This window comes from Oryctolagus cuniculus, chromosome 12 (assembly GCF_051225735.1).
Source record: "Oryctolagus cuniculus isolate XC-2025 breed Fujian yellow rabbit chromosome 12, ASM5122573v1, whole genome shotgun sequence".
Lineage (NCBI taxonomy): Eukaryota > Metazoa > Chordata > Mammalia > Lagomorpha > Leporidae > Oryctolagus > Oryctolagus cuniculus.
Window position 1 is genome coordinate 71,747,409 of NC_142878.1, and position 22,425 is coordinate 71,769,833.

The following is a 22,425-nucleotide window of genomic DNA, read 5'->3' on the forward strand; positions in this document are numbered from 1 at the left end:
TTATTTGTTACCTCGGGTTTCAGGGGAAGAACTGTGTTCCATGGTATTGGTGATGTTCTGTTTCTTAAACGGAATAGTGGGTTCCTGGCTGTTACACTCTAACTTACACACATTCTTATGTATCAAGTGTTTTATAACTGATGTTTATCTTTAAAATATTAAGCTATTAGGAGCATATAACCAGTCAACAATGGTTACTATCTGCTGGTGGGAGTCCTATGGACTTTATCACTTAACACATGTTTGGGATTATTTAGTTCTTTCTAAATAGGTGGGAAAAAAAGAAATCTTCTTTCATATTTATAGGACTTCCCAAAACTACATAACGTTAACAGTTATTTCTAGCCCTTTCATGATGAAAATAAACTATCAGGCTATTGCAAATATGACAAAAAATTGAAAAAGATACAAATTAAGGTAGTATTACCACCCACCTAATAGTCAATATTCTCAGAGCCATCTAGAACCTAGAAATAAGGGGACAGAGCTTGTGAATGAGGAAAATTACTATCAACTAACAGAGATTACCTAAGCTCCTGGGAACATTACCAACTGAATTAGAAATGTGTAGAAACTAAGGTTATTGACTTGGTACATCATATAATTTGCTCTGGCAATTGCTAATTTTCTTCCAGATTCCAGTGAAAAGTGTAAATAAGAAGCAGAAAGTGAGTTTACACATTTGTGTGAGGGAAGGAGCAGGCTGCAAGGAGAAGATATCTAATCAAGGACGTGTCAGTGCTTACCTCAGAAAACCCAGAGGCAACATACGTCCTTGTGCCTCAGGAAGCTAGGAATAAAAAGGGTTGTGGTACAGTACAAAAATTCTTTCAAAATGACAAGTTTAAGTCATTAAAGAAGAATTAAACTGTTACTTCATCCAAGGTTTAAGGAACACATACTATGCAGCATTCACTCTGTCACATGTTAGAGAGGAAAAAATTAAAAACACTGCCTTTAGCTGGAAAAAAAAAAAAACCCTCACAAATAAGCTAGACAATGCCTATACTGCAGGATGATTTTCATTTTTAAAATGGCTGAAATCAGCTTCAGGAATTTGAATGAAACATTTTATTCGCTGGCAATTTTCTTAGGTGAAACCCTTGATTTCTCATTAGGGGATAAAATTCTCATTTGTCTAGTCCCAAAAATCACTTGTAAATGGAAGGGAAACCATTAAAAGAAGAGGGTCTAAATCAACCCTGTCCATAAAAATACGAAATAAAATCTAGGGAGAGGATACACAGTAGTTGGAGTAAGAGCACACATTTTTTCACTCACAAAACCATTCACATATTTGATCTCCTTTTATCCTCAAAGAAACCCTGGGGAATGGTGATTACAGATGTTACAAAGAATAGTGGGAACAAAATCCAGTTACCAGCTTCTGCTGCTGTTTCTTGCCAGGCCAGTGGCTGAGCGCGGTGTCCAGATGTAGACGCAGGAAGGGCTGCTGTTGCTCCCAGGTCTCCTCTGCCAATGCCCTGGGCGGCAGGATCCGCAGAGATCTTAGCCATACTTGCCTGAAATTAATTATCCTCATAGTGAGTACCCAGTAAAGATCTTCACGCTAACTTCTACTTCAAGTGTTAAAAACATAAAAAGAAAATGTTGCTTGGAAAAAAATCTTGCCTGAACTATCACATGACTACTGCCGATATCATAAATGATTCTCTTATGACCATATTTATTAGAACAGTGTCAGAAAAGACTGATGGGTCGGCTAAGACAGAATGAAGCTCAACTCTGAAACATACAAAGGAATGTGAGATAATTTTAGTGGTTTATGTGATCACACCATAGACAGACAACATGCAATCAGAAATGTTCTTCAAAATCCAGCGCTGCAGCAGGAATCAAATTCATTAGCAACTATTATCAAGCTTTTGCCTCCAATGAAAAATAACCACAGTAAAAATAATTTTTATCCTTCTAAATACTTTAACATATACGCCATTTTGTATGGAAGGACAGAAACCGAGGCTTAGCCAAATTAGACATCTTGCACAAGGCTATTTCTTCACTAACATTTATTGAATTATTTTTATGTTCCAGTCCCTGTTACAGGCAATGCAACTACTAAATTCACTAGTGGGTTTTAAAGCAATATTTTCAGATTTTAGACAACTACTAAATCAAAAAACGCCAGAATGTGACACTGAGAAAGCACTCTTGTCTAGTTACTAAAAACATGTAAAACATGCTTGATTCTAAGAAGTATTGATTTAGATTATGAGAAACTAACTTAACTGTCAGGAAACCTACTTATGATGGCCAACAAGAACAGGTCAACAATTATAAAGAAAAGGCAAAAACTCTACCCAATCAAGAGGCTGTGAGGCTCAAGCCAAAAGGAAGAAAAGCTGAACCCAAAGGCATCAACAATTTTGGCTTCTACCTAAGGCTAGAGAAGGGCCAAAACTCTTGACAAGACAAACATTTGATCTTATTTTTTACCTTGACTTTGGTATGATTAAAAGACAGAACACATAACCTAAAATTTACTTTACAATTTTGTACTGTTGCATTAACATATTTTGATAAGGTATTCATTTTCTTGGAAACTATTTTTCATTCATTACACCTATTTTAAACTTTTGAGGGTCTCAGTTATATAAACGAGGACTTGTTTATGTACCCTGAACAATTCTTGTTTTAATTTCAATGAGCAAGTCTAAAAAACAGATTTAAGAAACTATGAATGACAGTTCCTCATGTTTATGGAAACTATTACAAATTTATAACCAATGCTTTACCTCAAGATTCTGAGTTAGCTTGAAAACTATAAAAGGTAAGATATTATTTCTATGACAATTGTCAGATAAGGCATTTCAAAGCCATCATTCTCTTGGGAATGGAATCTGATCCACCACATAAAAGCTGAGAAAGTCTAAATTCCTAGCTAGATTATGTGATTTTGTCTCCATAGACTTGTGAGCCCCATTAAATCACACAGATGACCTTAACACTGCTTACCCTTATTATTAGCCCTATTAAAAACAAAAAACGCTTGGGGTTGATTATACACATAAGTGGTAAGAGAAAGGTGTTGTAGTTTCATGGTTTACATAGCAGATACCACGTTTTCAGGAAAGCAAACTTCAAAGTATATAATATGATTTCTCCACCACTTCTCATCTTAAAACATGTTACAAATAATTTTTCTTATTTTAACTATTTTCCCTAAAAGTTCCCAATGCATTAAGCAGTATTTATGGAAAGTGATCTTGTTCAGTTATTTTTACATTGAACGTAACTACTCATCAGTAGCATGTAAAATCAAGGATAAAAGTATCAACTGGGGTGAACTGGGATTGGGTACACTGATCTTTCTGCCACCTTCTAGCTCTAAAATTCCATACCATACTGTTTCACATGCATGATGCAGAAAGGTCACACTGTTTCATGCATATCCTACAACACCCAGGGATTTGTATTTTATTTTTCAGATGAGCCAGTAAATGACTGCTTGAAACAATAAGCTAACTCTCACCAAGTGTGGGACTGGAACTCAGATTTTTTTCCTGGCTTATAACTCTTTCCAGTAGGTATTAGTACCAAATGCTCAATTCTGTCTTTGAATCTCTTATACTTTGATGGGCCTTAACTCTTCTCAACTCATCTATGAGGCAAACCTTATAATACTGGCATTTTTTTCCACCTCTAATTCCAAATGTTGAAATTGGTTGATCACAATATCATTTTGGATCTTTCATGTATACTTGACTGAAGAAAGTAGCAAGGCATTGGTTTTTGACAGGTCCTCCACACAAACTAAAAGCTGGTCTCAGAGACAAACATATCTAATTCAATATTCTATATGCACAGGTAAATATGTACTCGGTTGGCATTTTTCATCAAGGACAAGAATTACGCTTCTAAACTCTTTTAAAACTTTTAAGAAACTAGTTTAACATGTTGCATGTTTCTTGAAGTGGTCAGGCCCAAAAAACAAAAATAGGAATGAGAGTTATTCAGATCCTGAAATCTCAGGCCCTTTCACATATAAGAAAGACACAGACACAGACACAGACACACACATATACACGTTAAGAAAAAATGTCTAGAGGCTAAAAGCTCTACCTGAAAGTTGTGGCATTATGGAATAGTAAGTTTTTGTTGTTGCTGCTGTTTAAGAATAAAATATATAATCCTTTAGATTTTCTACAAAAAGATTTTTAAACCACTGGTAAAAACATAAGTCTTAGATCTATTAAACTATAAACTGAAGAAAGGAAAATACCATTTGCGGCATCTAGTTATCCTTGTTCATTCTTAGGAACATACCTTTTCCCATTCCAGGCTGACATTCTCAATAAGTAAGGAGAGTGTATCTTGAAATGCTCTCTGGATGCAGGCCTTTAGTTTTTCGAAATATTGCACAGACACCCATTTTGAAGAACAAATGGACATTATTTCCATGAGCTGTGAGTCCTCTGACCCACTGACACACTCCTTCTGAGTATCCCTTAAGAGAAATCCCAGCATGGTGAGGATGTCCTCCTCATACTGAGAGATTTCCAGCTCTATCCGCCGGGCCTCCTGCACGGTCCATTCTCTACGACTCTGGTCTAGACATGCTTGTAATTCAGTCTCCTTCTGAAGAAGCAGTTCAGTCTTTTGTTTCACAAAGTCTTCTTTAGCTGCCGCAAGCACCTCACTAATTTTATTTCGATGATCATCTAAAAACTGTCGGTAATCCTGCTCATTTTGTTCTTGAATTCTCTGAATTTCTTCTTGCTTTTCTTTATTCCATTCATTCCGGGCCTTCGCCAGCTCAGCCCTGACAACCACTGGGACTTCCTCGTTCTTTAACTCCAGCTCCTTCTGAAGAGAATGAATCTTTTCTTCCAGTTCCTTTCCAGGCATGACATTTTTCTTCATATTTTCAAGTTCACTTTTCCATTTCTCTTTAGCTTCGCAAACAGCAAGTGATATCTAAAGGCCATAATAGAAGTTTTTATGATTCTCCTCATTAGCAAAGAAATTAAACTAAAGGAACTATCTGGGTTAACACTTGAACTTAGAGTTAAAATCAAAATTAAAGGGAAAAGTGAATTTACGCAAGATAATATTCTATATTAAAATATACTATATTTTAAGATCTTTTTCCTTATTTAAATCACTCAATAGTTTGTCTTATGTTATTTAGAAAACAAAACACTAATTGCTGATGGAGAACTAGAATTTCAAATTGGCATATGACAGATCTTTGAAAAGTTCATGGAAAATGCAAATTATGTAAAAATTCATGAACTTCAAATTTTATTTGCACAAAAATCTTTTAACTATTTTTCCATAAATTTTTGGAATACTCTTGTAAGGACAAAATTATATAATTAGCCAAAGCTAATGTTAGAAAAATATTCAGTGTTAGTTTGGTAAAATATAGATACAGCCTAAACTCCCAACAAATTGTAAACATCTTTTACCTAAAGCAAAAGCAGGCTCATAAGGAAATCTTAATGTCACTTAAAGTCACACATCTTGATAATTCCTTGTTGATTAATTTCTTTATAAGCTTAACAATTAGAACAGCTTGTTAAATGACAAGGCCAAAGAGAATGAGATGAGCAGATCATAGGAAATAGCAGTCTACAACCAAACAGTGAAAAGACGAATCAAAAAACCCGGGCTCTAGCTCAAACCCTGCCTGAGACCACAGAGACGGCCTGGCACCATGCTTAACAGAACAGATTCTGAAGACAAACTGCTGGAATTAGCTTAGCAACCAGGGAGCCATGGGCCCACTCCCCAGCTTGCCTGAGCCTCAGTTTCCTCACCCATAATGTAGGAAGAACTAGAATGCCAGTTTGCTAATGTTTAAGAGATAACCATTTTAGAGTCCTTAGCCCAAAGACTGTATATAACAAGGATTCAATAACTATCAGGAAGTTGTTAAACGAAGCACTTAGTATCTTCATCTAGTTAATGAGCGGACTGGATATAATTTTGAGTTCCTCTTACTTCTTATTCCCTGACAGAATTCAAAAAGTCACAAGGGACACAACAGTCATCAACAAACAGAACTGGGTCTCCCCAGTTAGTCAACACTCCAACAGGCTCTCTAGACCCGTGTATTCCACATTCGTGGAATCAACTAACCACAGATACTGAATATTCAGAGTAAAAACTACGTATCTGCACTGACATGAACAAACATTTTCCATGTCATTATTTCCTAAACAATACAGTTTAACAACTTCTGAGATGGCATTTACATTTTATGTCATCTAGAGATGACTTACAGTATGTGGGAGGATGTACACAGGTCCAATGCAGATACTGCACCATTTTATCTAAGAGACTTGGGCATCCTAGGATTTTGGTAGCCAAAGAGGTTCCAGGATCCAAATCCGCTCAGTTACCAAGGGATAACTGTACACACTATCTATGCTCAGGGTGATGACAAGCTTACTAAATTTTCTCCTAAAGGAACAGCTAACATGAGCTTTACAAAGGAATTTACTGCAAAACCCTTTGCTAACAACAGCAAGATCAGCAGTGATTTGAAGACTTTCAGTTGTGTTTTTACAGAAAATCATGTTGCAGTGGGTGCCTGGAAATCCTTACTAAGTGATTTGGCTGGAGGTGGGAGCCCATGGAATTGGATGACCTGCCCAACCTTACCAAAAAAACAGGCATCTTCTCACACAAAGTTCTCCAAGGAGAATTTGACATTAATCAATTCAATGGTTCCCAAATTTGGCCATACATTAGGATCGCCTAAGGAGCAGTTAAAACCTCTAATGCCCAAACCACATTCCATACCAATCAAAATCTGAGGGTGGGAGAAAGCAACTGTGTTTTTAAAAGATCATGAAGTTATTCCAAAGTGCAGCAAAGTTTGGGAACCACTGAACCAACCTGACCACTTATAAACCCTAGAAACCGGCTTTAAATTGCCACTGATGACTCTTAAAAGAGCTCTCTCTAGCCACTGTCATGAAATTTCCCTTTTTCCAGCTCCTTTGTGGATTGGAGGAAGGATAATGATAACATCATGTTTTGTGGCTGATACAATTATCTAGTACAGTGTGATTCCCAAGCAGGGTCCAAAATCCAGCAGGGTCATCTGGGAGTCTGATAGAAATGTAAATTCTTCTTGGGACTCACTCCAAACCCACCAAGTCATTGTCTCTGGGAGTAGAGCCCAGGAACTCTACTCCCAGAGGTGATTCTCACGGCTCTGAAATGGACAAGCTACAGAAATACTGTGCTGCCACTTTATATTTCGCATTCTCACGTATTTGGGCCCTCTGTGTTCTTAAGGGAAGATCTGGTGACCTACTTTATATCTATTTTCTATCCAACTTACTTCTGGGTTGGGACAAATTTTCTCACCATCCCCTTGTTTCCTCTATCAAATTTCCTATCAAATTTTCACATACTGGAAAGTATAGAGGATAATGTAGCAAACACCCCATGTATCTTAAAAATACATTAAAATAGATTTAAGCCAGAGGGAGAGAGGAGAAAGAGGTCTTCCATCCGCTGGTCACTCTCCTAATGGCTGAAACAGCCAGGAGCCAGGCACTTCTAGGTCTCCCACATGGGCACAGGGGCCCAAGCATTTGGGCCATCCCATGCTGCCTTCACAGGCTCATCGGCAGGGAGTTGGATCAGAAGTGGAGTAGCCAGGACTCAAACCAATACCCATAGGGGATGCCAGTGCCCCAAGCAACAGCCCTATCTGCTTTGCCACAGTGCAGGCCCCAAAATAATTTATTTCCTTATTCCAAAGAGGAAGCCTCTCTAATTGGATGTAGAGTTAGAAAGGTCTTCTATCCACTGGTTCACTCCCCAGATGGCCACAACGGCTGGAGCTGCGCCAATCCAAAGCCAGGAGCCTGGAGCTGCTTCCAGGTCTCCCACATGGGTGCAGGGGCCCAAGGACTTGGGCCATCTTACTGCTTTCCCAGGCCATAGCAGAGAGCTGGATCTGAAGTGGAACAGCTGGAACTCGAACCAGCACCCATATGGGATGCTGGCACTGCAGGCAGCATCTTTACCCACTACACCCAGCGCCAGCCCAAAAACAAACTTTTTATGTTGAATTAATTCCTAAGTAATTTGTGGAGTAAGATAAAGAATACAAGGTATGAATCACAATTTCTGTTATATTCCACATTATTTTCCAAAATGTGCCAACAGGGGGGTAGTACATGTTTGATGCTACAATCTATGGATGATTTATACATGTAGCATAAAATGGTACCTTGAGTGTGTTAATATGGTTAGGTATGAATGTTCTTCCACTGACTTTTTTTTGTGGGGGGTTAGACTTTTCATGGAGGTCATCTGCTCATATCCTTGGCCTACTTATCCATGGACTCCTAGTTCTCTTACAAATTTGTATGAGCTCTGTGTTAAATATTTTTATTAATACTTCTCATGTTTGATTCATTTATTTTCTCTATTTTCTTAATTTAAATGTTATTTATTACAAAAATGTTTCAAATGTAATGTGCCTGAAGCACTGGCATTCCATATGGGCACCAGTTTGAAACCTGGCTGCTCCACTTCCAATCCAGCTCTCTGCTGTGGCCTCGGAGGGCAGTGGAGGATGGCCTGAGTCCTTGGGCCCCTGCACCCACATGGGAGATCCAGAGGAGGCTCCTGGCTTGGGATCGGCGCAGCTCCGGCCGTTGCGGCCAATTGGGGAGTGAACCATCGGATGGATGATCTCTCTCTCTCTATGTATGTGTGTGTAACTCTTGACTTTCAAGTAAATAAATAAATCTTTAAAAAAAAAAAAAATCCTGGCTGTTCCACATCCCATCTAGCTCTCTGCTAATGTACCTGGGAAAGCAACAGCAGATGACCCAAGCGCTTGGGCCCCGCCACCTAAATTGCAGACCCGGATGAAGCTCCTGGCTCAGCCCCAGCTGTTGTAGCTATTTGGAGAATAAACCAGCAGGTGGAAGATAATGGTCTCTCCCTCTCCCTTTGTAGTTTTTTCTTTTTTTAAAAATATTTATGAATTTATTTGAAAGGAAGAGAGATAGATCTTCCATCCCTGGGTCACTCCCCAAACATCTGCAGTGGCTAGGGCTGGGCCACGCCCAAGCCAGGAGCTTCCTCCAGGTCTTCCATGTGGGTGGCAGGGGCCCAAGCATTTGGGCCATCCTCTGCTGCTTTCCCAGGCACACCAGCAGGGAGCTGGATCAGAGGAGCAGTGGGGACTCGAACCAGGACCCGTATGGAATTCCGGCACCATAGGCAGAGGCTTAACTTTCCATGCCACAGTGCCAGCACCATCTGCCTTTCAAATTTTTAAAGTCTATTGCACTGGGACTGGTACCGTGGTGCAGCGGGTTAAAGCCCTGGCCTGCAGTGCCTGCATCCCATATAGGCGCCGGCTGCTCCTCTTCCAATCCAGCTCTCTGCTGTGGCCTGGGAAAGCAGTGGAAGATGGCCCAAGTTCTTGGGCCCTGCACCCACATGGCAGACCCAGAGGAAGCTCCTGGCTTCAGATCAGCGCAGCTCTGGCCGTTGCAGCCATCTAGGGAGTGAACCAGTAGATGGAAGACCTCTCTCTCTGTCTCTCCCTTTCTCTGTAACTCTTTCAAATAAATAAAATAAATCTCTTTTTTTTTTCAAAGTCTATTGTGGGGCTGGTGCTGTTGCTCACTTAATCATCTGCCTGCGACACCGGCATCCCATATGGGCACCGGGTTCTAGTCCCGGTTGCTCCTCTTCTAGTCCAGCTCTCTGATGTGGCCCAGGAGGGCAGTGGAGGATGGTCCAAGTGCTTGGGCCCCTGTACCTGCATGGGAGATGAAGAGGAGGCACCTGGCTCCTGGCTTCGGATCAGCACAGCGCTGGCCGTAGCGGCCATTTGGGGAGTGAACCAACAGAAGGAAGACCTTTCTGTCTGTCTCTCTCTCACTATGACTCTACCTGTCAAATAAAAAAAATAAAGTCTATTGCACTGAATTCTATTTCGTGACAACACTATTATGTGTTAAGGCTAGACTACAACTTCTTTTCTAGAACATTAAAAAATTCCTAGTTCTTTTTTTCCAGATAAATTTTAGAATTATGTCAAATTTCAAAACTATATTCAGTGTGTTGGCATTTTAGTTAGAACCGGGTTAGAGTAGTAAACTAAGCTGGAAGAGTACACATGGTAGGGTGGGCGCTGTGGAGTAGCAGTAAAGTTCTGCCTGCGACACTGGCATCCCACGTGGGCACCGATTCAAGGCCCAGCTGCTTCACTTCCCATCCAGCTCTCTGCTAATGGCCTGGAAAGTAGCAGAAAAAACTACCCAAGTGCTTGGGCCCCTGCACCCACGTCGGAGACCTAGAAGAAGCTCCTGGTTCAGCCTGGCCCAGCCCTGGCTGTTGCAGCCATTTGGGGAGTGAACTGGCAGGTGGACAATCTCTCTGTGTCTTTCCTTCTAACTCTGCCTTTCAAATAAATAATTAAATCTTAAAAAAATACACATGGTTATAATAGCTAAGTTTTCCAGTTAAGGAACATGACATCTCTGGGAAGGGAAGTTACCTATTTACCAAAGAGAATAAATTATAAGACTACTGACAACAGCACAGAAAACAATCTTTAAGCTTGGGAAGGGATACTGTATATCTAATAATAAACAGATAAACACCTGCTCTCAATCTTACCTAACATAGAGGAAGAGAGATTGAATTTGGTTTCTAAGTCAAAGTTACCATACTGACTCAAGAGTTTTAAATGGCTAACATACAATTGTTTCTCCCTAAACAACTTGAAGGTGGTGAAAACAGAGGCCATCTGTGAGGCCCGGGGCGGATGCTAAATGTGCATTGTCATTTTTAATCCTGCACCAACTCTGAGCATGTATGAATTCCCAAGACTGAAGGGAGAAAAGAGGTCCTGGAGAGAAGTTTCCTTCCAGGAGAGCTCATACCTGTTTGGCCACAGAGATTGCTTGCTGCTCTTCCCACTTCTTTTGCTCTGCTCGGACGCGCGCTTTATATTCCGCAAGCTCAGGCAGTTCTTCCAGCCACCGATGACGAGCATTTTGTACCGCTGTTTCCACCTGTAAGGTATCAAAAAAGATAGAGGTCAAGTGGTTAGAAAATTCCAAAAAGACCACATTTTCAACCAGCAACCATGATTTCATGTGTATTTTACATTATATTTCACAACATGATAGTCACACTGACTACACGCTCTCTGACTTATCCCAAACAGCAGATTCTATTCTTTCTCGTCTATACTTCCCACACTGTCTCATGCAAATGCCACAATAGGAAGTGGGACTCTGTTTGATGACCAACGCTATTTTAGAATGCTTTGTATAAAGCAGTAATCGCCTTTTCCAACACACTCGTACTTATTTTTAGGAGAAAGCCGGCCTCAGGCTGCATGTTGCCAGCTGCAGGTCAATCAGTACATCTATCATTTCCTCACACACTCCACCCCCCCACCCCCTACCCCGCCAACATAGAGTCTTACCTAGCAAACTAATGAATGAGAGTGATGCTGCTATTCAGGCAAAAATTTAAGACAAGGAGACTTCAGGGTGACCTATCTGATGGTAAATCTATAACCAGTTATCAGAAAATCATTTATTTTTCCTTAGTTCTTCATTTTAACAGATACACACACATATATATCCATAAGTACACACAACATTCCTCACCTAAATGTTACACACATCTCCATGTAAACCCCAGAATGAAAAATGCAGGAAAAAGAATAAAATTCCTTGGAAATTTATATTCCTGAACAAGTTATCATGAAACACTTCCTTTCTATTATGTTAACTGTTTTTCTTTACAAGATCTGTAATTCATAAGTAACAAAGCAGTATACCTTTTAACAAATCTTTGTCTATAGATTATTTTCTTAACTCTGTTCAAATCTTTCGGTAAACATTTCAGAAAACTATTTTTGATTGGTGATGCCCTCGAAACCGTTACATGTATTCGCCTGTTTGAAAACTTGAAAGATGCCCAGCAAAATCATATAGAATAATATAATAAGCAGAGTTTCAAATATTTGTCAAGAGCTAGGTTTAGTTTTTAAAGGCTTATTTCTGAGGTTGTTTAAGGGTTAATAAGTAGTAAATCTAAAACAATAAATACCTGGTAGATATATAAAGGTTTAGGGCACTTGTAAAGGCAAGAGACTGGGCTGGGTGGGTTGTGAGGTCAAAACTATTTGCATAATATCAAGGCATCTTTTGCCTTTTTGTACTGTATTCTCTCATGTTTAAACACAGAATTTCAGACTTTGTGCCAGGTGATGACATCACTGCTCTGATAGCCTATGAACTGTGTGCATGGGCATTCTCATTTTCCCAAACTTCTCAAGTTCATTTTCCAGTAGGGTGAACAGATACATCCCACCCAAAAATAAAAAAGGACTCTTTAGAGTCCTCAGTTAACTGTAATTGGTAATAACTCATCTTTCTTCTATTAGCACAGGCTATCCTTGTCTTCATACGAGATTTCTTTCAAGTCAAGTATGTTGCCTCAGTTAAAAATTTTGCGATTGCTGCAAAAGCAAAGGCAATGGACCACTTTTTGGCAGCTGATGGAAATTATAGACAAAGTTCCAAGAGACATGCCTGCAGATTCACCCTGCATCAAATTGCAACACAAATACTGTTACATACCTTATTTGCCTACATTTAGTTATCTGTAATTATGTTAGTGGGATATTTTCTATAACATTAGATATGAAAGATTCATAACTAAATAGCACTTTATTCAGATATAAAACCACCATCGTTAACCTCAGGCATCTTAATGCTTAAACTGATCTCAGAGGAACGAACACCCTTGTAAACTGAAAGAACATATATGCAACAACACTGAAGGGTGAGAGTTCTATGACAGAAATACCATGAAGAGAAACCGAGGAACAACATCCCAGGTCAGGAATTTTAAAATATAAAATTATAAATTCAGTGGTAGTATTCTGCAGGTTTCCATGAACACACAGGCAGTTCTGAACATTGTACTAGAATAAACCTATCAATTACCTGTTTGGCAATATTTTCACAGTATTTGAGCTCCAATTCGATTTCGAGCTTCTTCAGACCCCCCTTGATAGCTACTTCCTTCTCCTGTTCTAAATCTTGCTGGATCTTTCGCTTCTGCTCTTCTATCATGACTGCCATCTCTTTCTTGGAAATAACATCAAGGGTGGTTACTTGGTCGGTTTGGCTGCCACAATCGGAGGTCCTCTTTTTCAGTGCCTTTATAGTTTGATCCAGCTTAGACTGCCACTCCTTTTCAAGTTGTTGGATGAGTTTTTGTTTGATCTGTTTTCAGAAGAAAAGTTGTATGAAAAAAATCAAGGAAGTAAAAACTAGAATTAATAACTAGCCAGAAAAGCAACCACAGCTGTGTTTGAAAACCATCTAGACAGTTGTAGTAATTATACGAGGCTTAGAATGAAAATATATTCTCAAGGTTAACTTGAAAGCTATGCTTTCACCTTAACTATGTAATAACAACAACAAAAAAATCACATGGAAAATTTAATTATGTTGTGTAAGGTCACACTATCATGCTCTCAATATGCAACTCTATTGCCACTACGAAGTTGGCACTAAGAAACTTTTGACATTAATGAGTATTTTGCCATCAACACCATGCTTTCCATAAATGAATGAACCTAATGAATGAACCTAAAAGTGAACAACCAAAACACTAGTATTTTATTTGTAATGATGTGAAATTTTATAGAATAGACTACATTCAAGAGCAGCACTATTGGAAGATGTCTTAATGATTTTTTCCACTTTTAACAGTGGAGTGGGGTAGATATGAGCACAATCAATCATAGGCAAAACCATGAAGAGTAGAATTTGTGGTTCTTGGTTTTTGGTTTCCCACCTCCTGTGTATCCAGGGCTCTCAAACTACTTCCCTGGTTAATCATTTGGTTGTTAACTTTTGAGGAAACTACTGTTTCCTAATCTCATTTGCCAGCTAGCTAACAGAAGTAATGTTTTATGTCTGTGACTTCTTTCTTCTGCATGACATCGATTATTTATTCATTAATCAAGAAAGTAATTTAGAGTTATCAGAATCATTTCATAATATGAAATCAGATCCTGGTTTCATTTGGAGGAATCAATACAGTACCCAAAAATCTGTTACATGCTCAACTGGGTTGAAGAGTCAAGAGGGGCTAAACATTAAAATCTGAACCTGGTGTTGGGTATGCTGCTAAGAGCCTCATTCTGAAAGGTAGACTGGGTGGCTATGAAGGTCCTTGGCAATTAAAAATTGTAGGACTGTTCAGAAAAAAAAAAAAATTGTCTTCTGTAGTTAATACTGCATTTTTTTAAATATGGTGTCCAGAAAGAAATTTTAACCCACACCTCTTTCTGTTCCTTATCCCAGTGTGCTTTGGCTAACACCACTTCATTTTCAACCTGCTGCTTAATATCAGTTTCTTGTTCTTTCAGCCATTTTTTCTTTTCCACCATAAGAGCATCTTGGTACTTTTCTTCAAGTTTCAATTGCAGTTTGCTTACATATTCTTCTCTTTCCTCCAATAGCTGTCTCTTTAAACAAAATTCAAGTAAATATCTTTGTGAAACTAATCATCTCCAAGTTAAAAACATTTCAACTTGTTGTGTATGGCTTAGGTTGCCAAAAGAAAAACATAACCTCCAACTCCTAAGAAGGACTTGCTTAGCTTGTGTTGTATCAGTGTGTACAGAGACAGAATTAGAATGGGAATACTGATCATCTTTGCCTGCTCTTCAAAGCCATGAGCTCCACTGATTACCACCCAATCTGAAGGGTTCCATGAGTAGGACTCTTTCTGCCTTTGGATGAGTCAAGGGTTCCATGTGCCAATAAATACTAGAATGTAGCTCTTATCCACAGCCTGACTCAACAGCATTTCAGAAAACAACACCCATGAAACATGAAAATACACTCTTGGACTCTAGGAATTGCCTGTCTCTTAAGTTCTGTATTCAGACTGTTTAACTTGCTAAAACTTAGCAGCAGGGAAATGACTTCTGTCCTACAGAGAAGGGCTACCCTTAAAGTTCTCCAGTTTGCTCAAAGTTTAATAAGATTCTTGCAATGTATATGTAGGAAACATTTCTTAGCAAACAAGTTGGTGTATCTTTGCCTACTTCTGGAGGATATGAAAAAAAACAAAGTCTTACATAAATCCATAACAGAAAACTAAAGAATCTCCAGAGAAAGAAAAAATTAAAACTTCTAATGCTTTAAATACATTGATCCTTTAAGTAGGGGGTGAATGTAACTTCAAAGTAAGGGTACAAACATGTGTTTTAGGGGGATAACACTGTTCTGTGTGCTCATGAGACTAAGTGTGTTAAAAATTTATAAGAACTATACAACCCATGTGGGCAAAACGGTCAGTTTTACTCCATAATTTGAAATTTTTAAAGAAAATAAGTTTAACCTCTAAGGTTTTTCTTTGTGAAGGGCCAAAGAGCAGTTTTAACTTTTCCTTCTTTCACTGTGCACAAACACTTGTGAGCCAAAATATGTCAGTAGCAACTACTAATTGCAACTGATCTATTATATAAGATTCAATTTTACGGGAAAACTCATTCTTTGAGAAGTACCAAAAATATATTTCTGAAAAGAATGACCTCTTTGAGAGAACTGCTCTTATGTTCTTGCCAATTTATATATTTTTTTGAGTAAAGAATCATACTAGAGATCTTCTCCCTAATTTTTAAAACATTACTGAAAGCTAAGTCCTCAATTTCTAGGTAATTTGATTCTTTTAAAGTTTTATACTGCCAGCAGTAACTAAAACAACTCTCTTCAGAAGTTCTTTTTCCTCTAAATGATATATATACAAGGCAAGTTTTTTTCATCATATTAATCTATTCAGAAATAATAAAAATATTAAATGAATTCCTCACCTGCTCTTTACTATTCTTTTAAACTCTGCAGGACTAAGTTTGCTTTAATATAACTTACTACAAAAACTTCTGTATAGGATATTGACTCACAGCTTTAAAAATATTTTCTAATCGTGAGGCAGGTGGCTTTCCAGTTGTGGTCTGCCGGCTGGTCCGAAGTACGAGGAGGAGTCAGAGCAGTGTCTTGGGGAGGTAGCCAGCTAGCACAACTGTATGCACGTGAGTTTACTCCTAGACACTTGCCAAGGACAACTCGGAAGAACCGGGCATCGGAGAACTACCGTAGTCCCACTACAGCGGCCACACTAACACTCTGACCTTCTCCTCTCACCCTCCACAACATCGCCTTCCCTATCATGAGACCCACAGATAAACTGACTGCTACGTACTGAGAGAGACAGGGTGGAGGACCTGGCCTCTCAAGAACACTCTGCGGAGCGCTCACAGGACCAGGGAGGGTCTCCTGAGGAGGAGGCACACGAAGGAAAAGGGCCATCTTTAAGTTTCAGACCGGACCAACTCTTTTTTGCCTTCTAGAGTAAACCTATAAGGAAAAAAATCTTCATATATGTGTGTGTGTGAATATAATACATAATATATATTACACATTTATATTATATATATCTTCTAAGGTTCTGATAATCATTTCAACATTCACTCTATATTGTGAGTTATTTTAGGGCAAAGCAGCCAAAGTAAAAGTTCTAGGAACACCTTCCCCATAACTTCCCCACAAGTATGCAAGTCTAAATGACAGGACTGAGGCCTGAGAAGTGAAAGCATGGAGACACAACACAAACTTGGATGCTACCTTCTTCTCCTGGGCCTGCTGCTCCTTCTCAATGGTCTTCCTGAGAGTCAATTCTAGATTATCCTTCTCTCTGCACACTTCTAGGTAACATTCCTGCACAGCAGCCATCTCCTTATGGATCTTATCTAAGTCAGACCTTGGGAACACAAAACCAGTAAATGCATAACAAGCAAGTTTCTTCTAAGGCACGTAAGAGGAGAGTATAGTTTCTACAGCATCAAAGGCAGCTGAACTCTGTTCTTCTCACCTAAGTTGCGAGTGAGTCCCTTCATAAACCTCAAAGAGCTGCTGCTTCTCCAAAGCATGCTTTGCCAAGAGGCTTTCCCGGATCTGGGCTTTCATGGCTTCATGGTGCTGCTGGTAAGTCCTCTCACACCTGGGAGCAGACAACAGAACCTACAGCAATGCCCAGTGTCACTACAAGCCCTGAAATGGTCTGTCTGTCTGTCTTCCTTCCTTACTTCCTTTCCTTCCTTCCCAACCTTTCTTGCTAATGCAAACTAGAACACAGATTGGATTGCTTTCTCCCAACCAAAAGTGGCAGTGATTAATCTACAACCAATGAGCTCATGGGAATCTTCAAAATTTTCTTTCCTCAAATGTTTCTACAGAAAAACTAGAAACTTGGATGTGTAAATGCCCCTATCCTTCAAACAAGGATATTAATCTATATTGAAGACTTTGGTTTATAAAAGATTAATACAAATAATTGAGGGTATGGTTCCAAAATTTCAAGTCCTCCATGTTAAACACAAATTCTTACAGGTAAGTTATGCTCCAAAAGTCTGTTTCCAAGTTTATGACTTGGTATTTGGAAGACATAGTCCCCCTTCCCATAGATTTCTTCTTTATAAAGAACACTTTGGTTCCCAGACTAGCCTTTAAAAAACAAACACTGAGCCATAAATATTTCAGTGGACTGCAGTTTCAGTGGTGCTGTAGAACCCAGCCCACTACATATAACATTGTTTCTATGGATAATGTGTTCCAAATTCTAATTTGGAAAGTCCAAGACTCATCTCTGACAATCCAAAATCTCAACAAGGGAGAGTTTATTTCGTCATTTTTCTTGAATCTTTTGTTAGGGGAGGTGAGTAGTGTCTTAAGGGGAGGGGACTTAGGAGTCGGATATCAGGCATCTAGATAGACCTTACCTGTCCACAGCTTCTTGTTTATCACGGTCAAAATCCTGTACCATCTGTCTCATTTGATTACATAAATCTTGATTTGTATTTCTCAGTTTTTCTTCAGTTTCCTTAAGTTCCTAGGAACAAAAGAATAAACCATTTAGAGGAAACAGGTGTTATTTTCATTGATTAATCTATTTGCTTTAACATTTTGTGCTTGAACTCTGCCCTGTTAACACTGACATAGTATTTTAATAAGTCTAAAAAATCTCTCATTTCTTTTACTTCTGTAAGAAAGCTACATATCAAAGTTTTTTACAGAAGTTAAATTTTCATATTTTAATATGTATGAAAAAAAATTTAACCAGAGAGGTAGAGATGTATTAGCTGGTAAAATGAGTCTTAGAAGTCAAAAATCTTCAAAAATATTGTGTAAGGTTTTGCTTTTTGGTCAAGGGCTGGCTAAGGAGAATATATGTCCATTGGCCATGCCAGTATACAGAAGGGACACAGAATTCCACTAATGTATGTTTGAGTGAAACTCAGTAACCCAACAGGAAAGGGAAATAACTGGAGTCCACAATCATCACGTACTACTGTACTTGTCCACTGACTTGCATTGTCTCAGTGTTGAAAAGTCTACTGTATTCTTTGAATTTAATGAGTCTGCACACAAATTCTCATAAAATGTAGAAAATTCTTATTCACCTGGTTTTGTTGTTGTAAAACTTGAATTTCATTTTTAAGTTGCAAAATGTCATCTCTGACAATCATATCAAACGTAGAAGGATCAGGCCATAACTGATTTGTTGGTTTTTCCGAAGTTTTATTCTGAATGTTAAAAAGAAGTAAAAAGTTTTCCAGGGTCTTAAAACATTCTAAGTATACATTTTTGAAATAAGTTAATACTTACAAAGAAATTGCAAGACACAATTTAAATAATTTCCACTTACCTTTATCTTCTCCAAGTATACCACAATTAAACAAGGAAATTAACATGCATATAGTACTTTCAACAAATCTACAGACTCTGTACAAATTCTTCCTATCATTCTCTAATGTCCTTTTCCTTATCTAAGATTCTTAAATCCACAGAATGCTAACTTGTCAGTCTCTTAGGTATCCTCCAATCTAGGATAATTTCTGACCTTTGTCTTTTCAACTGCTGACATTTTCTAAGAGTGTACTAGCCTGTTATTTGGGCTTATTTCTTTATTAAATTCAGGTTATATAACTTTGGAATGAATGTTCTTTGCAAGAAACACAGGTATTATCAGTGGTAATAATCACTTGATAAAGGTAGTCACTGGCAGGTATCTTCATTGAAAATTTACTCATTTTTGATTTGTGATTAATAAGTTTTCTTATGATAAAGCTCAAGACTATGCAAATATCCTAATTTTCATCATACCCACTAATTTTAGGACTTCACTGATGTATTTATACCTGTATTAACTTATGGAAATACTTTATTTAATAGTAAAATTCTTAGGACTCACGATACAGACTTTGGTAAATTGCTTACCAGAAAGAGTACACAAATGCATACTATCAAATGGTGTCTAACTCTAACTCTCCTCACCTCCAATTGCAATGATTTTTTTTTAAGATTTATTTTTTATTTATTTGAAAGATTTATAGAGGTAGAGACAGAAAAGTATTTTACTCGCCGATTCATTCTCCAAATGGCCACAATAGCCACAGCTGAACCAAGCCAAAGCCAGGAGCTTCTTCTGGGTCTCCCATGTGGGTGCAGGGGACCAAGCACTGTGCCATCTTCTGCTGCTTTCCCAGGCACATTAGCAGGAAGCTGCATCAGAAGTGGAGCAGCCAGGACTTGAACTGGTGCCCATATGGGATGCTGGCACTGAAGGCCAGGGCTTTAACCCACTACGCCACATTGACAGCCCCAGCAATGATTATCTTTAAATCATCATTGTATTTGATGTGGAAAGGGAATCTAGTAATTGCTTTCCTTTGCAATTCTTGTGTTATACCTCCATTCTTCGTTTTCTCATCATCCCAGATTTGTCTATTTATACAACTATGCACATTTTCCTCTGAGCATGAGTGTTTTCCTTATTTTTTTATTCATTGAGAGAGAACACAAATATATTACAATTATGTTCTACTTGACTTGTTGGTTTGTGTATGTATCTGGACTCTGAGGTCTCATCTACAATGCTTAAAATACATCCTATACCAAGGTCCATTCTATTTGGGGTAGAGGGAGGGAAAAGGTGAGTAAGCAGGTACATAGATTCCCATGTAGGGTGACAGAACAGCAGGGTTTGGATTGGTTTTCCAATGTGGCATTGAGCAGTGGAGTCTTCACATCCTTTAGGGGACAACAGCTCTCGCTGAAGTTTCTTTACATACATCAACCCTTCCCACAGCCACTTCTACTCCAGCCAGAAGAGAGAAAAGCGGGGGCCAGCATTGTGTCGCAGCAACCCGTTCGAGTTCTGGCTGCTCCACTTCTGATCCAGCTAATGGCCTGGGAAAAGCAGCGGAAAATGGCCCAAGTGCCTGGGCTGCTGCCACCCATGTTGGAGACCCAGATGAAGCTCCTGGCTTCGGTCTGACCCAGCCCTGGCTGTTGTGATCAACTGGGAAGTGAACCAGCAGATGGAAGATCTCGGTCTCTCCCTCCGTGTAACTCTGAGTTTCAAATGTATAAATAAACCTTTAAAATGAGAGAGAAAAGAGCTAAGAATTCTCACTGTGTTTAGTTTCTCTCAGATTAGAGAGGTGGGGAGGAGGTACTACAGAGATTTAAGATTTTTACTGACTCACTAGGAAGGCTTTTTCACGCTTGATCTTAGCCAAAAGGCCGAGAAGCGAAAGGCTTTTTCTTCTAATTTGATCTCTACTTTTATTATTTTTATTTATTTATTTTTTGACAGGCAGAGTGGACAGTGAGAGAGACAGAGAGGTGCTTGTCCTGGTCTCCCATGGGGTGCAGGGCCCAAGCACTTGGGCCATCCTCCACTGCACTCCCGGGCCACAGCAGAGAGCTGGTCTGGAAGAGGGGCAACCGGGACAGAATCAGGCGCCCCGACTGGGACTAGAACCTGGTGTGCTGGCGCCGCAAGGCAGAGGATTAGCCTAGTGAGCCGCAGCACCGGCCTGATCTCTATTTTTTAAAGTTTATGATATTTACATTTCTCTACAGACTGGTAATTTTTTATACTGGGAATGAAAATAACATTGTACTGGTACTCTGACAAATCTTTTCATGGCTAGTTTTTTGTCCCCTCCACCCATGGCGTCTTTATTTCTAAATGTCAGAGTTCTCGGTCAGACTTGAAAACACTTTTAAACAAGTCCTTGGCAACCTCCAAATTATTCTTGGTGATCTTGATATCTCTCTGGCCATACTTGGGACTAGAGAGGCACACAAAGATCACCTTATGGCCAGTGCTGACATAGCCACTGCACGAACACAAATACATGACAGCTTAGTACCTTTACCAAGATCTTTAAAAAGAGAAAGATCACTTGAATGTCACCAAAAGCATTTCAGGAATATGGAACACATTATCATCAACAGAATAAGAGATTTAATATACCAACCCATGCTATTTTCCTAGTTTCTGTGTCTAAAAAGATTCTAGGTAAAGACCTTCTGAACTGTCTATTGAACACAGCCTACCAAGGCTTTGCCATCAGTAAGCCTTTCTGGTTTCCCTTATGCCTTTCTCACATTCTACCTTTTTTTTTGACAGGCAGAGTGGACAGTGAGAGAGAGAGACAGAGAGAAAGGTCTTCCTTTTGCCGTTGGTTCACCCTCCAATGGCCGCCGCACAGCGCTGATCCGAAGGCAGGAGCCAGGTGCTTCTCCTGGTCTCCCATGGGGTACAGGGCCCAAGCACTTGGGCCATCCTCCACTGCACTCCCGGGCCACAGCAGAGAGCTGGCCTGGAAGAGGGGCAACCGGGACAGAATCCGGCACCCCGACTGGGACTAGAACCCAGTGTGCCAGCGCTGCAAGGTGGAGGATTAGCCTATTGAGCCGCAGCGCCAGTCTCATATTCTACCTTAACGACTCAGTTGGTCAATAAAAATGAATGGTATAATATTTGATCCACTCCTAATCACTGCCTATGTATGGCCAGTATCTAAATGTCATCACATCGTATCTTGGCAATGTCATAAAGCAGCATATTCTGAATTTATAACTACAGATAAGGTTTCTGAGAAAGAATTCAGCTTCATATAAACTGCTATTAATAGTGATAGACCATAAAGTAAAAATCTGCAATTCTCTATAATAACCTTAACTTACTCTATATAAAATGAATACAAAGCATGTATAAAAAAATCAATTATCTTTAAAGTGTTCATTTGTAAAAAGCCTAATAGTTACATATTTTTTCTGGCCTTAACACTCAAAGAATACTTAGGAGAAGATTTTGATGGTCCAGGTCTCTATAAGATACCCAGGGAAGTTTAAACTGATGTGCTCTTTCTTTCAATCGATTTCCTTGTAGCAAGCAGAGAAGTTCTATATCCTTATATTAACCTCAGGATTTGATGACGGGTATGTTCATTCCTTGAAATATTGAGCCACTTAAATCTTTCTGGCCTTACTAAAGATCTCAGAAAGATTTAGC

The 22,425-nt window shown here is 39.1% G+C and overlaps 1 protein-coding gene across 17 annotated transcripts in view; it reads right to left on the reverse strand.

The window, feature by feature from the left end:
• The window catches only part of CEP152 (centrosomal protein 152), an 89,984-nt gene that overhangs the window by 14,988 nt on the left and 52,571 nt on the right, over window positions 1–22,425 (reverse strand). For 9 of the 17 annotated variants that reach the window (XM_089309462.1, XM_070054153.2, XM_070054155.2 and 6 more), the window contains exons 14-21: window positions 18,518–18,640; window positions 17,837–17,946; window positions 16,930–17,058; window positions 16,683–16,818; window positions 12,984–13,265; window positions 10,899–11,030; window positions 4,288–4,938; window positions 1,382–1,523 (exon numbers count right to left, since the gene is read on the reverse strand). In XM_089309462.1, the coding sequence (XP_089165588.1) occupies window positions 1,382–1,523; window positions 4,288–4,938; window positions 10,899–11,030; window positions 12,984–13,265; window positions 16,683–16,818; window positions 16,930–17,058; window positions 17,837–17,946; window positions 18,518–18,640 (1,705 nt within the window). Of the gene's footprint in view, window positions 1–1,381; window positions 1,524–4,287; window positions 4,939–10,898; window positions 11,031–12,983; window positions 13,266–14,332; window positions 14,519–16,682; window positions 16,819–16,929; window positions 17,059–17,836; window positions 17,947–18,517; window positions 18,641–22,425 lie in introns of all 17 variants that reach the window. The other 8 variants (XM_070054151.2, XM_070054150.2, XM_089309458.1 and 5 more) reach the window with 1 other exon arrangement.